This window comes from Diuraphis noxia, unplaced genomic scaffold (assembly GCF_037042655.1).
Source record: "Diuraphis noxia isolate RWA-SAM2 unplaced genomic scaffold, SU_Dnox_SAM2 contig0001, whole genome shotgun sequence".
Taxonomy (NCBI): Eukaryota; Metazoa; Arthropoda; class Insecta; order Hemiptera; family Aphididae; genus Diuraphis; species Diuraphis noxia.
In genome coordinates, this window is record NW_028301711.1 from 55649303 (window position 1) to 55666080 (window position 16778).

Sequence of the window (16778 nt, forward strand, 5' to 3'; positions counted from 1 at the left end):
GCTGTATTGGTGTTGTGTATTATCTTACAAATAAATAACTTAACATTATACCTATCATCTTTTATTTGACCATCTTTCTTGCCAACAAGTATCTAACCACTTTTTCCTTACTTTAGGAGATTTGGGTAACCTGTAATAACTTATGTCCTTAAGACCTAGGTCTTCTGCATGAGTTGTTTGAACAACTTGGTACCATACAGTTTGGCATTTTCAATAAAATTTGGTTTCAAAAGACAAAAATAAAACAATCTATATATCATAAAAATTCAAGTTTTTATTGTTCATCGTAAAAAAGACAACATAAAATGTACAGAATAATATTAAGTACAAAACAAAGTATAAACAAATTTAATATCATTAAAGTTATAAATAAACCATTACCCATATATATCTATATACCCATATTTACATAGATTTATTAGAGTGGCCAATTATGAAATACAAAAATTAATTTTTTTTAAATGTATAGTTAATGTATAAGTTTTGTACAATTCAAAATACACCGGGATTTCATTCTTCCATGCATTTTAGCGTTTATTCCAAGTCTGGGGAACATTTCATGCGCAGTGTTATCGGGCTGACATGCCTGTTTATTTAGTCATGGTACATCGAATGATAAATTTCTGTAACTTTATAAAGGTTTCCTCACACTGCAGCTGTAGCGGTAACGGTTACGGCAAATTTATTAAGCTGGACACAATTTTACCGCCACCGCTGCAGTGTGTGGCGACCTCAAAGAATGTTAAGCTTTTTATAGATGATAAGGCAAAATTAAAATTGTGTATTCTTCATAAGAGCCAATTTTTATGTATATATTGATACTTGATAGATATGTTTAAAATGATGTAAACTGTACTATATTACCCTTATTCGCGGGCTATTAACTATTTATTCAATAATAAATAAATAAATAAATACAATTATATCATCGTCGAATAAAATGACAATATCTTAAGTATATTTGTATTTTATACTTATAATTTAATGAAGTTCAACTGATCAAGTGGGGAACTAGAAAAGACTGTGGGTGATTGTCACAATTTTAAGACTATTTATTTTTTAAATAAAATGTTCACTTGTCATTATATATAATAGGTACGGCGAATAGGTAAATATTAATTATTAGAATACCTTATATTCTAGGCTGGGCATTAATGCGTTAAAAATTAAAATCAAGTTAATATTAATCAAATTAAATAACACTACTTTTTTTTTCAAACTATAATAATGTTTAATAATTAACGTATTTAACGTGTTAATTTTTACACATTTATAAATATTAAGTTAAACTTTTATTTGTACCTATATTAATATCATTTATTTATAATTTTTTTGTTTTATGAGATTATTATAGGTACCTATCATAATTTATAGAAATGTCCGAAAATAATATACATGAAATTACGAATTATTAGTTATTGTGATTATTTAAACTGATATAATAATAATATGGCTATATACTATATACTACACTCAACGCCACGACTACGGTGCAGGGTACTGATATACAGGCACGGTTGGTTCTACAGCGCGACTGGGGTGTGGAATACGAAAGATTAGACGGTGCACGATTTAGTCGGTAGTCACATAAAATCAGGTGTTCTCAAATTATGGGCAGCGTATGACGCGTCGGTTTTGTGGCGCGATGGCGACGCATTAGACTAACACGAACGATTAGATCGTTGGCAAAGCGCCTAGTATAATATGCAAAAACATATTCTACGACGCATAGAGTATAATATGCACACTTACGGATAGGACGACTACAGACGACAGGCGGAGATAAATAGCGACTATTACAGTGTTTTCCACCACACTGCACTGGCTGCATTAGTGCATATACTGTAGATTCTTGTTATGTCAAATCTAGTTGAGTTATCTAATGCATATTCGTTTGCTTTTTCAAGTAAAATTGTTCCATTTAATGGTATGTTTTTTATCTCGACACTGAGTAAACCATTTTAGCAAACATCTATCAATGTCCAAATAAGGAGTCATCCTCGTTTTTTTCATATTTCCAAAGTTGAACTTCATCATTATTTTCTCTTTCTGTTTAATAATTGACGATAATTTATTTGATGAAATATTGAATTCATTGGCAGTTTCACATTTTTTACGATATCCTTTTTCAACTAACTGTATTAAACGAACTTTGTCCGAAATTGAAAGAACATTTAATTTACGCTTCATTTCCATTTCACTACAAACAAACAAATGAACTACGAACGACTACAAACGTGACTACCAACGCGCTAAATCACAATCGCTATACTGAATATACTGCACAATCCCTGTTTTAACCGTAATTAAAATATTATTTGTGAACTCGAGATAACGAAAAACTATTAATTTTAGATCGAGTTATCGAGAGTAAGACACTATTAAGTGTAATAGTAGTGACAAGGGGAATTCAAAGTAATTCGAGATAGCGACGTTCGACATCTTAAAAATCTACTGTCATATTTATGTTCCATCTGCAAAATTAATGTGCACCGAGTGGACTTTTTATGTTTCAACTCATTGCACTACACCAATTTTTTGCACCCAGTGAAATGATAATCACGTGAGCTATTATTAATGTTATTAGTATGATATGTACCACAATACCCGTTAAATATTTCATTATCTTTGTACATCAGATATCAATATGGATTTTATGCTTAATCTACATTTGCACCAGATCGCACAAGGACGATAATCAGTGAATTGTGACCCTGCCATCTTGATGCAGTAGTGTGGTATGGTGGAAAGCACTATAATGCCCGGTTACACAAACTACCAATAGTTATCGAACCATTAACTAAGTTATCGAATCTATAACATTTTGACAGGTTGCATAAAGAATCTATAAGTTTTATCAATCCAATAAATATTGCGTTATCGGTTCGATAAGTTATAGGCCCGATTTTGGTTCGATAAATTTGTTAAAGAGCATAGGCGTGCGCAGACTTTATTCGCAGGTTATGCAATAAGGAAAATAGGGCCCCCTCACAAATTCTAATCTTTCCTTAATTTATTCTAAAAAACAATTCTAAGCCGTTAAACATTTTTTTTAACACATATAGGATTCAATTTACAATCTAAGTTTTTGCAAATATACTACTTAGCTTTTTTGCTTCCCTCGGAATCTGAAATCACATAGTTTTACAGTAGAATATTAAACAACGCGCTGTAGAAATAAGTAGTTTGAAATTTGAATTATATTTATTTAAAGAAAATTTGATCAAGTACCTATATACTAGTATGAATATTTTTGAATAATTTTTACATATTAATAATGTTGTTATTTCACGGAAAGTACTTAAAATCTAAACTCTAAAGTTCAAGTCTTCTTTTTATCGGCACACATGTTTTAAATTCATCTATCACTTCTTCAATATTTATTTCTGATGCCATTTTTTGTTCGATAAATATTAACATCAGTGAATCAAGACGTTCTTGTGACATAGTGTTTCTAAGTTTAGACTTCACAATGGACAATTTGGAAAAGGCCCTCTCACACGAGCAGCTTGTCACAGGTATTGTGGCAAATTGTGTTAATGCTTTATTGAAGTTTCTAAATGTTGTTTTCCGGTCGTTTTCTGATAACCAATTCAGCCACGCTACAATTGTTTTAATTGATGACCCTCTAATAGAAGTTGTATCAGACATATTTTTAATGAGCTTAATTTCAGACTCAAATGTAGTATCCAAATTAAATTTTTCTTTTAACATTGAAATATCATTACTATCAAGCTTTAATTGAATTAAATTTCCTGTAGCATTAATTAAATTTAAAGTTTCTTGACTGAAACGCCTTTCTATCCCAGAAAGCATTTCATCTAAAGTTGGATAAAATACAAACCATTTCATTTCGTCCATTTTGTTTTCCGCAGTAAAGTTAGAAGAATTTTGATCAATTTTAGCAGATAGTTTTCTTTTTTTCACTTCAGGTATTATAATTTTGTTTTCTTTACAAATCTTAATAGTTTCTTCATATACATCCTTAAAACTGTCATCGTCCGTTCTGAGGTTTTTTAAAGATGACTTAAGTGATTGGACCATTGAAACAGCTGTTAAAAGGTCCAAGTCAGACGATTGTAAAGTTGAACTTACTTTTTGCACCAAAAGTAATATTGGATTTAGCATGTTAAGGGACAATATGAAATTAAATGTTTTCATTTGTTTTATAAGGCCACTTGATTTTACTTTAATTTCCGATAAATTAGAAGTCTTCGAAATCTCTGCCAAGCATTGAAGGAGGACTGAATAATTATTTTTCACTGCTTGAAAGGCTTCCGCTCGACAAGCCCATCTTGTTGTAGACAAAGTTTTAAGTGATTTTAGTTTAATATTCATTTCTTTGGATACCCTTTCTAAAATTGCATGTCTAATTGGACTACCTTCCACAAAACTATAAAGCATTTGAATAATACCAAAGAAATTAAATATAACATGATTTTTTTTTCCTAACGAATCGACGAGTATTAAGTTTAAGCAATGTCCATAGCAATGAACATACAATATATTAGGATTTGATAATTTTGCTTTGGCCTGAACTCCGTTATAATGGCCAGACATTGTTGCAGCACCATCAAAACAAACAGCAATAACTGATTGCCAATCTATCCCGACCTGGTTTGTGGCATCTGTAAGAGCATCGAAAATAGACTGCGCATTTACTGAAGACATTTTTTTAAGCCCAATAAATAGCTCTTGTGGAGGATTTTCATTTTCATCAAAGTAACGAACACATATGGAAAGTTGTTCATAATGACCACAGTCAGTTGTTTCATCAGCAATTATTGAGACAGTCCGATTACTTAATTTAGCAGCAATATTTCGTTTCAATACATTATGAATAGAAGTAATGATATCATTTTGGATATGATTACTTAAATAACTAGCATTTTTGGGACAATTTTGTAAGTGATCATTTAATACTGAGTCATACTTTTTTAAAATATTAATCATTTCTAAAAATAAACCTTTAGAAACACTATCTATTTTTTCGTTGTTGTGTCCCCTAAATGGCTTACCATTTTTAGCTAAACATAAGCTTATATCTACTAAACGATGCATTATATTCCTATTGGCTAAGCGCTGCATTTCTCTTCTTGAAAGTTCAAGCTCTTGGGATTTATTTAATGCAATGTCAATTGATTGAGAATTTAAAAAAAATGTCATGGATGAAGTACTTCTAATGTGCGATTTAGACATCTGATGAGTTTTGAAACTTGTAGTTGCCACATGCCAATTACTAAATCCAGTTTTAGAGAAAGTTGTATCAGCCTGTCCTACATTTGATCCAGAATTTAAAAACATACGGCAAGGAAAACAAAAGGCTTTATCTTTTGATACACTGTATTCCAACCATTTAAAACAATCATACCATTTTTTTTGGAAGCTTCTATAATTTTGACCTATTTTTGTCCTGGGAAATAATTTAATATCTGGTTGATATGGACCTCGAATAACTCTTTCTTTTAGTTCAAGTCGAAATGATGTACAAACATTTGAAGGGTCGTCAGGGTGAATTAATGGGCCTGAACTTGTACACTGTGTTTGATTTATGTTGACTATAGTGCCTATAATTTATAGTTACCTTAATGTTAGCAAATAGAAAATTCAACAATGAAAATAGCAACATAAATACCTAGCACATATATTCTATATCTAAGATATCAACCACCAGGACAATTTCAAATGTACTATGTACCTACTATTAAATTATAAAAACAAGCAACATAAGAAGCTATATAATATGTAAATATAAAGTATGGAGAATATTAGATTAGTACCTTATAAAAAATAGTACCATAAAAACAATTAACAAATAAATCAATTTTTAATAATTTATTATAAGTAATTATTGATTAGTATACAAATTAGAAGCTACAATGCTACATACATACACAATTAATACACCAGTAAGTTAATAATACAACATTTCACTTAATTTAAATACACTGATTGTCTTATAAGTACCTACTACAAACAAAATAAAACACATATTAAATGTTAACAAAAATGACAATGAACAGTTAGTTAACATATCATATTAACAGATAAATTAACTTTAAATAACATAGACACATAGTTAACACATTTAGACATGTTAGACGTTAGTATACACTTAAAAAAAAATGCTTTACCTTGGTCTCCAGTAGAATCATCAACAGTATCAAAAGGCTTTTTTAGAATATTTTCATCTAGAATAAAATATATTAAAATTAGAGGTTAAAGAATTTAGATAAATCTGCAGTAAACTAGTAAAACTTAGTTTTAACTTTTAAGCTCTAGTAAGATTGCTGTGCAGACTTACCAGCAGATTCCGATGGGAGTTCTGTTTCAATAGATGTATTTTCTAAACATGAATAAAAAATAATAATAATATTATTATAACAGATTAGTTTCAATTAAAAATGTGAATTGTTAAATAAATGTTAAGTGTAAATGTTGATTTCACATAAATAATTAAATAATGCAGATATCTGATATATATCATATATTATTATGTTAGTAAAGCATTTTTTTGTCATTTAGGTACTTAGGTAACAAGTATCATTAAGTATTAACAGTAAAAGACTTTTATAGAATAACTATATTCAAATAATTAATTAATTTAGTAATTTAGTTATATTTAAGTAAAAGTAAAATAATAAAACATATTATTTAAGTTCTAGAAAACTTGTTTGCAGTGGTGCACTTACCAGCAGATTCCGGTGGAAGTTCTGTGTCAATAGATGTATTTTCTAAGTAAAAATCAAATAATTATGTTATAACTAAGTAGATTCAATTTAAAAAAATGTTAGTTATTAAATTAACGTTATTCATAAAATGTTTATTTGTTAGGAAAACAAAATATTTTACTTACCATTTATTTGTAAGATTTTTGTACAAAACCTGTCCAGAGACCCTCGGATCTTATTTATTTCTTCATTTTTTTTCTGTGCTTTTTTCCTTTTTGTGGAACCACTAGGGTAATTATTGGTCTTCTGAGACATTTTAAATTTTAACAACAGAACTTAATAATGTCAATAAGGAATAAATTAGTCTAAACACTCTAAACGATTAACGAATTATGTCAAAAAACATCGGCTCGTCGAAATACAGTTCAACTTTTCATGGTAAACGTTCTATTGTCTATCAGTAACGTTTGGCGGTAAAATCACAGATATGAGATAACAAAACTTAAAGCTTATCTATCCAACCACTAACCAGTACCATATTATAACAATGATAGTAGTAATACTTATTAAATTATGCCATGATTACACATCGATGTTGACATGATACCGGACTCAGTTATAATAATAATATGGTCTTTGATTACAAACTATAAAAACAATAATAATTATTCTATTCTTGCAACATAGATAACAATATCTACGTGTTACGCTTTAGTGTATTAATAGTTAAGATTATCTTGCGGGTCGCGAGAAAAGTGAAAACTAAAATTTTTATTATTTTTTCTAATAATATAGAAGATATCAAAAATGCTTTGGTATATCATATATGGGCCCCTCACATAAAGCCGCAGACTATGCAGCGGCATACCCTGCATACCCTGTGCGCACGCCTATGTTAAAGAGTCCTATAACTTTATTGGTTTGATATGATAATTTATTGTGATAACAATATTACGATAGTGTATCGACAAAGTGAACCACGGCACCACGCTTAATTCACATTTCATATATCGGAATCCGCGTCAATCTTATAAAATTAAATTAAATTATAACTTAAGAAAAATGTCAGTGTATTCAACATCATCAAATTCTGACAGTTCTGATGAAGAATATGTTTTGGAAGTTGTTTTAAATCTACCGAGGCCAAGAAGATATCGTGACCGTTTCAATCCACTCGAACAATATGATGGATATGATTTCCAAAACAGATTTAGGTAGGTACTTTTTATTCTTTTAAGTGGTTCATAATTTCAACTTATTTATTATGTTTAAAATATTTACAATTATAAAGTAACATTTCTTATTGAAAACTTCATTTTTAGGCTAAATAAAAAGACATTCATGATGTTACTTAATACAATAGGCAATGATTTAAAACGGTCTACCAATAGAAGTTTTGCAATTACCCCAGAAATACAACTATTAATTGCTCTACGATATTATGCAACTGGAGCATTTCAAGTAAGCTGTTCTTTAACATTATTTACAAAGGAAGTAGATAAATTTTTTTTTAAATTTGTGTTTTAGTTTGTTCTAGGTGACCATATTAATGTAAACAAGTCCACAGTATGTAGAGTAATAAAACGCGTATCAAAACGTATACCAAGTCTTCGTCCTCTATTTATTAAAATGCCTGAAAATCAGATAGAAAAGCTAGTAGTGCAAATAGGGTTCTATGAAATGTATAATTTTCCCAGGGTAATTGGAGCAATCGATTGCACACACATAAGGATACAGTCTCCAAAGAGCGACATAGGAGAACAATTTAGAAACAGAAAAGGTTATTTTTCTTTTAATGTACAAGCAGTATGTAACAGTAAAATGGATATAACAAATATAGTGGCAAGGTATTAAATTAATTAAATCAGAAATATTATTAACAGATTTTTATGTACAACCATTTTGTTTTTGGTTATTTTATAAACTAATAATTTAATGTATATTTAGATGGCCGGGTTCAGTTCACGATAGTACAATTTTTGAAAATAGTTTACTACGTGCACGATTTGAAAATAATGAGTTTGAAGGCTGTTTTCTGCTCGGTGATGGAGGTTATCCATGTAGGAATTATTTAATGACACCATTACTGAATCCTACTACAAATGCTGAATTAAAATATCAGGTAGTTATTGAGTATTACTAATTTAACAGTTTTATTTTTGTATTTATTTAATTTAGTTATCAACTATTAATTAATTACAATAATTTGAAATGTACTCTTAGAAATCCCAAATTGGAACCAGAAATATTTTTGAGCGTGTATTTGGTGTCTTAAAACGATGATTTCCAGTTTTGTCCATTGGTATACGCACTCAACCCAAAACAGCATTAACCACTGTTGTCGCTACAGCTGTATTGTATAATATCCTAATTAAACAACATGATGTAATACCTCAAAATGATCAACAAGATAAAAACCATCTTTTGGAAGAAATACCAGCTGCACCAGTAAACCAAGTTGGCAATGTTGTTCGAAATAACTAAATTCAAACACATTTTGGCTAGTAAATTCAAAATTTTCAAACATAAATTAAAAGATTTGAAATATTTGAAATAAATGAATAAACCATTTTTGTGTAACAGTATAATAAAATATTTTAATTGTTATTTATTAATACTATTATTATTATATAACTTTATTACTTATAATAAAAAAATAGGTTTAAATTTACAATGTACATAATACATATTAAAACATTAATAAAGTTTTAAAAAAATGTTTATAAAATTTAAAACAATTTACAGTGTCTGCTTTTTTTTGGTTAAGTTCATATTTTAATATTTCTTCTTTGAGTTTGTCTTGCTTATATTGAGAAATATAATGTTCTTTGTCTATCTTGAGTTTTTCAATAAACATTTTTCTTTCTATTTCGGCAATTTCTAATTCAATTTTGGCTTTTTTTATCTTCAAATCATTGTAATGTTCATGGCATTTTTCTTTAGTGGTATTTAATCCCAGTCTTTGGTTAGATATATTTTCAAGGCTTTCATATACTTTATTTGCAGTGGTATGTGTTACTGGAACTTTTTTGTTTGGTAATATTTCATGCAATTTAGATTGCACAGCGTTATTTTTTTATTTTTTGTTTGAAAATCGTTCTTTTTATTAGGTTGGTCGGTATTGTTATGAATACTTATGTCCATTGCAGATTCTTTAGCACTAGAGTCATTGCTATTTAATAACCATTCTATGTTATCTTTCATTAGTACATTTCTACATGGTGTGAGGTAGAAACGGCTTGTGCATCAGCCATCTCATCAAGCCCACCGTATAATCCAGGAAGGAAAATTAATAATTAAAACAAACTAGATAAAATTTTTATTTTTAAGCAATAAAATAACTTACATATTGGACTACCACTTACACAGCTTTGCTTTTTGGCTATGCCAGGTGATTCCTCATAACTTGTTTGTAGTACACCTGGAAAATCTCCATCACAATCATAGGGACATTCCAAAGATTCTAATCGATTCCCCATCATACTCATCATACCCATAACCTTACTACTTATTGAAAAGGTTGATGCTCGGATTTTCCACCTCCCGTCTTATAGATCTGACTCTAAAGTTAGAAAAATGTAATGATTAATTTAACAATTAGTTGACTAGATTTTTATGGGAGAAAAATCCCCAAAGTGACTAGTATATACAGATACCTTTTCTTTATTTATATCCAGACTTGCTGATTTCTGTAACCTCTTATTACACTTCTTCAGTTCCTCAATAGTTTTTATACCACTTGTTTGTAATTGATTGTACGATTCAGCAATTGTTTTCCATACTTCATTTTGATAAGCAATACTTGAATCCTGTAACTAAAAATTTAGGTTTTTACAGCATTCTATATAGTTTTAAAGTTATATTTTAGAAACATACTATGGAAGGTTTATTGGTTAAAAGAAGGTCAAACTAAAACTTCATTTTCCCTCTCTGTTGTAGTACTATTTGGTTGCTATATTTAAGTATTTACCTAAAATAAAAATACAATATATATTTAATATAAATTATCCTAAAGACAGATTAGAAACTGGTTATCATTAAAAAATAATTTTTGTGAATTGACTTATACTTATATTATAATTCTTCTTTCTCTGTCACTGATTTTATCTTTCCTTGTTTTTCGTTTCATAGTTTCAAATATTGCTTTTAGTTGTATAGTCGTTCTTTCTCCAGTTGACTGTAACGCATTATACTGGTGTCTTATATTTTCCCAAGTATTTAATTTAATTTAATTTGAAGTACCATCAGTGTTTAACAAACAAATAAAATCATTTGATCATGCACCTTAAACTATTTTTAATTTCAATACCTAATTCATTTATAATTACATACCTTGTAACACTCTGTAATAAATACCTTTATATTCTCTACAATTGACATGTGAGGCTGTATAAGTTTTAACAAGATATTTCTTTCAGCGTCTGTAACATTTCTACTTCTCTTTGTGGCCATGGTTGACTAATAACTATAGTACTTTGGTATTAGTAGATCATCATTCACAATATTAAATTTATTCAGCAAAATACTTAAATACATCACAAAATATAACGATTGTCGATCAAAATTTATAATTGATAATTTTAATGATAACATCGATTAAATTATCACTTTTATGTAAGTGATATTGTAATCAATAACTACATAACCAATGTTAACGAACGAACCATTGAACTTTATGGAATGATTTGTGCAACCGAACACTACTTTGTGGATCCATTAAGAGGACGCCACACATCTATATTTATAATGTAAAAACACGTTTCGCGGGGACAGACACCAATCCGTATACATTGAAAGTAGAATGTTCAAACTTTCAGAGTTTATAAATGAGAATTTTATCTATGATGTAGTGTTCGTATTTTGTTGATAGTGTAATTATATATGAAATTATAAATCTGTAAAAATGTATCAAATTTTTAAATTTTTATTAAATTATTGAGTTGAGCCATCAAAAAAATAAAAACGCTACATCATAGATAAAATTCTCATTTATGAACTCTGAAAATTTGAATATTTTACCATAAATGTATACTGAATGGTATCAGTCCCCGCAAAACCCTTTTTTTGATCTGAAAAATTACGAAAATAATTAATTATATTTCTTTTACGCGCCACCAGTGGAGACCTACAGTATTACTATCCATCGCCCGTATAGCTAGTATGCTATTATAGTGTACCAAATTACCAACACCGGTTTAATTAATGACAATCACAATTCTTAGAATATTATGTATAAACTGGTGATAGCCGATAGGCGGCATATTATTCAATTATTGACAAAAATATCATAATTGAATATTCAATACTGTTTTTACCTTCTGTTTATAATATTACTACATATTTTAAACGTACAATATCAATGACAAATCAAAAAAAAAATTATAAAAAATAAGTTTTTTATAGATTTTTACTATTTAGTAATATAATATAAGATCAAAATATATGAAAAAGTAAAGCAGTGAATTTCTTAAAAATACATTTAGAATAAAATTCTACTATCCTACTTGTCTAGTGTTTATACATTATATTATTTATTAATAACAAACTAATAAATATATTATTAAATGAATGCGTTATTCATATTTCATATCAATGTTGTTACTTATTATTAGTTATTACTCACTTTATTAGTTATTATAGAAAATCGAAGGTAGGTTTCAAATTATTATAAGTAAGATAGGTAGAAAGGTAAGACAATATAGATGACTCAATGCCTGATGTGTAAAAATTATAATGTTTAGAAAGACGCAAAAATTTAATTTAAAAAATAAATGTATGTGGTAGCAGTATAACGTAAAAAATATGTTCAATTAATTAACCTACTAAAAAATCGAGAAAGTGGGTATCGCTCTGCTGTACATTAGGTGGTGAGGTGGACCTCTGACTAGGGTAGGTTAGATTTGAATGCAATTCATATGATAGGTATCATTGTATACGAAAAATGATTCTGAACGGAGATGATTTGTCAGTCTAGGATGTATTATATTTAAATATTGTCATATATTCGATTTTGAAACAAATATATTATTTTTCAATTAGGACGCATTTTGAATAAGGCATGGTTAATCAATTTTTCCAAAAACATTGCACGTAGTTATCATAATTCATAATACCTTATATTATCATAGATATACATATACCGGGTTTGAGGATAAATCGTTATCATTACGCGATTTCATAAAAATTTAAAACTCGAACGCTCAAAACATTTTTCCTATAATGACGGTTCAAATTTTCTCTATAGCTATTTGAAGCAAAACTTATGGAAAACTTAGTGTTAAATTTTATAACCTTAGATATAAATACAAACAATATTATGAATTTTGAACTACAAAATAATTTGCAAATATTCATGGTTAAGACGAATTTTTGTCAATATTTGAAATTCAAATGCTAATAAAAATTTAATTTGAATTTCCGGTGGAATTTTTTTTTTTATGATAAAGATTGACAAATTTGTAAGGAATCTTGTATTAAATTTTAAAATCTTAGATTTAAAAAGAAAATTTTTTATGAATTTCTAGCTTATAATAATTTGCGAATTTTCGTGATTTTTACGTATGTTGTCAAAATTAAAATTTGAAAGCATGTAAAAAAAAAATGTAGCTTTATCTTTCTTTTATTTTTCAACTGCTATTGCAAAACTATATTAAGAGCCTTGTATTAAATTCTCAAATCTTAGAATAAAAAAGAAAAACTTTTATGAATTTCGATCTAAGATAATTTGTACATTGCCGAAATTTTTATGTATTTAGTCAAAATTTGAACTGTAAATGCTTATAAAAAAAAATGTGTGACTATATATTTCTTTTATTTTTCAAATGCTATTGTAAAAATATTTTGGGAGCCTTGTATAAAATTTTCAACTCTTAGGTATAAAAAGAAAAACTTTTATGAATTTCGATCTAAGATAATTTGAACATTGCCGTAATTTTTATGTATTTATTTAAAATTTGAACTGTAAATGCTTATAAAATAAATTTGTGACTATATATTTCTTTTATTTTTCAAATGCTATTGTAAAAATATTTTAGGAGCCTTGTATTAAATTTTCAAATCTTAGGTATAAAAGGAAAATTTTTTATGAATTTCTAGGATAAAATAATTTACGAATTTTTGTGATTTTTACGTCGTATGTTGTCAAAATTAAAATTTGAATACATGTAAAAAAAAAATTGTGGCTATACATTAATTTTATTTTTCAACTGCTATTGTAAAAATATATTATGAGCCTTGTATTAAATTCTCAAATCTTAGAATTAAAAAGAAAAACTTTTATGAATTTCGATCTAAGATAATTTTAAAATTGCCGTAATTTTTACGTATTAAGTCAATATTTGAACTTCAAATGCTAATTAAAAAAAATCGTGCCTATGTATTTTTATAATTATTTAATCACTATAAGAATATCTTATGAGGAACTTTGTATTAAATTTTCAAGTATTATCGACAATTCAAAAAAATTTTCAGACAAATTGAAAATTTCAGTCGTCTATAAATACCTCAAAAAAAGTCAAAATATTTTGAAAATTAAATCATGTAACGAAAATGCCAATCCGAATAACTGGTAATTTTTTCAAGTATCTAGGACTTATACTTTTTGAATAATAACAAATATTTAAAATCGTTTCAGGATAAATCGTTATCGTTACGCTATTTCGTAAAAATTTAAAATCCAAACGCACTTAAAATTTTTCCTATAATGATGCTTCGAGTTTTCTCTATAGCTACTTGAAGGAATACTTATGGAATACTTAGTGTTGTGTTTTTAATCCTTAGTTATAAACGAAAAAAATTTTATGATTTTTCAACTTCAAAATTACTTGCAAATGTTCGCGTTTTCGACAGATTTTGTAAAATTTTGAACTATAAACGCTTATTAAAAAAAATCATGACTTACGATTTTTAATTTTTTTTAGCTACAATAAGATCAACTCATAAGGAACCGTGTATTAAATTTTCAAGTTTTTTTGGTCGTCCATCATTTTTTTACCGACACTTCAAAAAATAATTCTCAAAAAAATCTAAAATTTCAGTGGTCTATAAATAACTCAAAAAAAGTCAAACATTTTAGTGATTAGTTTTTGAATTACAACCATATAAAAATATCCATATGGTATATCCCGTTTTTCTGTCATTTTTTTTTTTTTGTTCTCGATTTTTTTGAAAACTGTGGGAAAATGTTTACTTTTAACCTCTATAATGCACCAAGGATCTTCAATTTTACATCGGAAACCACTCCCAATGTTTGAAATCGAAGCATTATTTCGACTAGTTATGCTGTACACAGACACAAAAAAAAACAAAAAAAAAACACACATCATTGTAAAATCAATACATTCATCACCTTGTTCAGAATCTAAAAGACAATTATAACCCGTAAACGTAGGAAAATACAATAATTTAGCAAAAATCATTTGGAAATAATTTTATTGTGAATAAGTAGCAATTAAAAACTAATATTTAAGGTAATACGAGTTTAGGTTACAGTTATAAATTAGATATTATTCACGGTGTTGAATATATCTTTTATGAAGTATGTATTGAAATAATGCAATAAATACAAGCCGTGTAGGTACAGTGACAATGCGACGTAATATGCATGCACCGTATATTTACTAGTTCTGTCACTGACGAAGGTTGAGAAAATAATAAACATTGCTCCAGAATGAGCACAATTGTCGGCCGACCGCTGATTACGAGTAGTGGGCGTGGCTTAAACGCCGCTTGCCTGCGCATCGCGAAAAGACTTTACAGCGCGTTCTCTTGGCCGTTGTATGCGTTTCGCTTTTGGTGTAGCGTCCTCTTAAAGATGTTTATCAAACCGATATAATATCTTATTGAACTGTTTTTATCGACAGTTTGTGCAACCGGGCATAAGAGTGATACAGATCAGCATAGTGATAAATAGTAAGAAGGAACAGTTATATGCCATTAATCATATATTCTTCAATAAAAATAGTTACTACACGACGTGGAATACAGCTATGCTCGTTCGGCTCTTATGCTGTTCCTCGGTAGTGTGATTGATGCAGTTATCTTAAATATTATATTATTACTTTTATTTAAAATGAATGACTATGACCACCCTATGGTACTTACTTATTATGTAGATTTTAACTTGTAGATTTGATAGTAGTATGATATTTCGAATGTTTATGCAAATTTATTTGTGATTGTTGATAATACTAAACCTTGGCCTCGGCCACTTCAATAGAGGTGGCCAGGGCTGGAGCGCTCTATGAGCGGTCAGTCATGTGACTGAGTAGTGCGTTTGGTGTTCGTGTTGTAGTAGTTGTCTATGTGGAGTTATATTTTTTCCTTATTGCAAAATCCTATAATATGTTTATGTATCATGATTTTTATTCTCTGATTGAATATTGTTATGGACATAGTTATCATTCAAAATAAGCAATTGAAAAATAGTAGGTTGAATATACCTATAGATAGATCAGGGGTAGCCAATATAAATACGTCCACTAGCCACATGTGTAAATACAATATTATCAAGAGCCAAAATATTTAAAAAAAACAAATTATATAATTTTCATAATTCGTATTTTATCGTTAATATTAATATTTATTATTTTTTTTTTAATAAGACGTGAGCGGTATACGGCTATGACGCGAGGCGCGAGTTGTCCACCCCGGGTATAGACAATTGAATAACGTGTAATCATGTAAACGCATAGAAGTACAGTTGTTAAAAATACATTATGCTAGAATGTAGATTACCGCTTCTGTATAATACGCATTATGCAGTCATTTAGACAAATCGATGTCATGCCCTCAATATTAATATTTCATTATATTGATAAGTTATTTTACTCCACGATTACTCAGAAACATAAAAAAAAAAAGGTTCTGCGTAATATATAAATGCAGTTTGTCTATGTTGTGCTTATGCAAGATATAGAAAACAAACAGTGCGCTGATATTTTCTTAATATTAATAATAATTAATTAATACGTTTTTAATTGATAGGCTTGTCAGTTAGTTTTGGTTATAATTGAAAGTAAAAAAACAACGACTGGTCGAGAACGTGATAAGTTTAAAAATATGATTCGAGAAACGTAAAACGAGAAAAAACGGAAGGCTGAAGAGTTG

At 28.4% G+C, this 16778-nt stretch overlaps 1 protein-coding gene across 1 annotated transcript; it reads right to left on the reverse strand.

Annotated features, from left to right (window-relative positions):
* Positions 1 to 3315: 3315 nt before the first annotated feature.
* LOC149060969 (zinc finger MYM-type protein 1-like) lies at positions 3316 to 6986 on the reverse strand. Its single transcript, XM_089230791.1, has 6 exons — positions 6857 to 6986; positions 6693 to 6734; positions 6305 to 6346; positions 6135 to 6191; positions 3841 to 5567; positions 3316 to 3735 (listed from the first exon to the last, which is right to left on the reverse strand). Exons 1-6 carry the CDS (start codon positions 6984 to 6986, stop codon positions 3316 to 3318), a joined length of 2418 nt encoding a protein of 805 aa, XP_089086917.1.
* Positions 6987 to 16778: the final 9792 nt, after the last annotated feature.

Bases quoted from the DNA above. Each gene is read 5' to 3' on its own strand.
- LOC149060969 (XM_089230791.1), bottom strand. From the start codon at position 6,986: ATGTCTCAGAAGACCAATAATTACCCTAGTGGTTCCACAAAAAGGAAA. The intron at 6,735-6,856 runs GTAAGTAAAATA...ATTTTTACTTAG, and splicing joins AAAAATCTTACAAATAAATG to AAAATACATCTATTGACACA. The intron at 6,192-6,304 runs GTAAGTCTGCAC...ATTTTATTCTAG, and splicing joins ACTCCCATCGGAATCTGCTG to ATGAAAATATTCTAAAAAAG.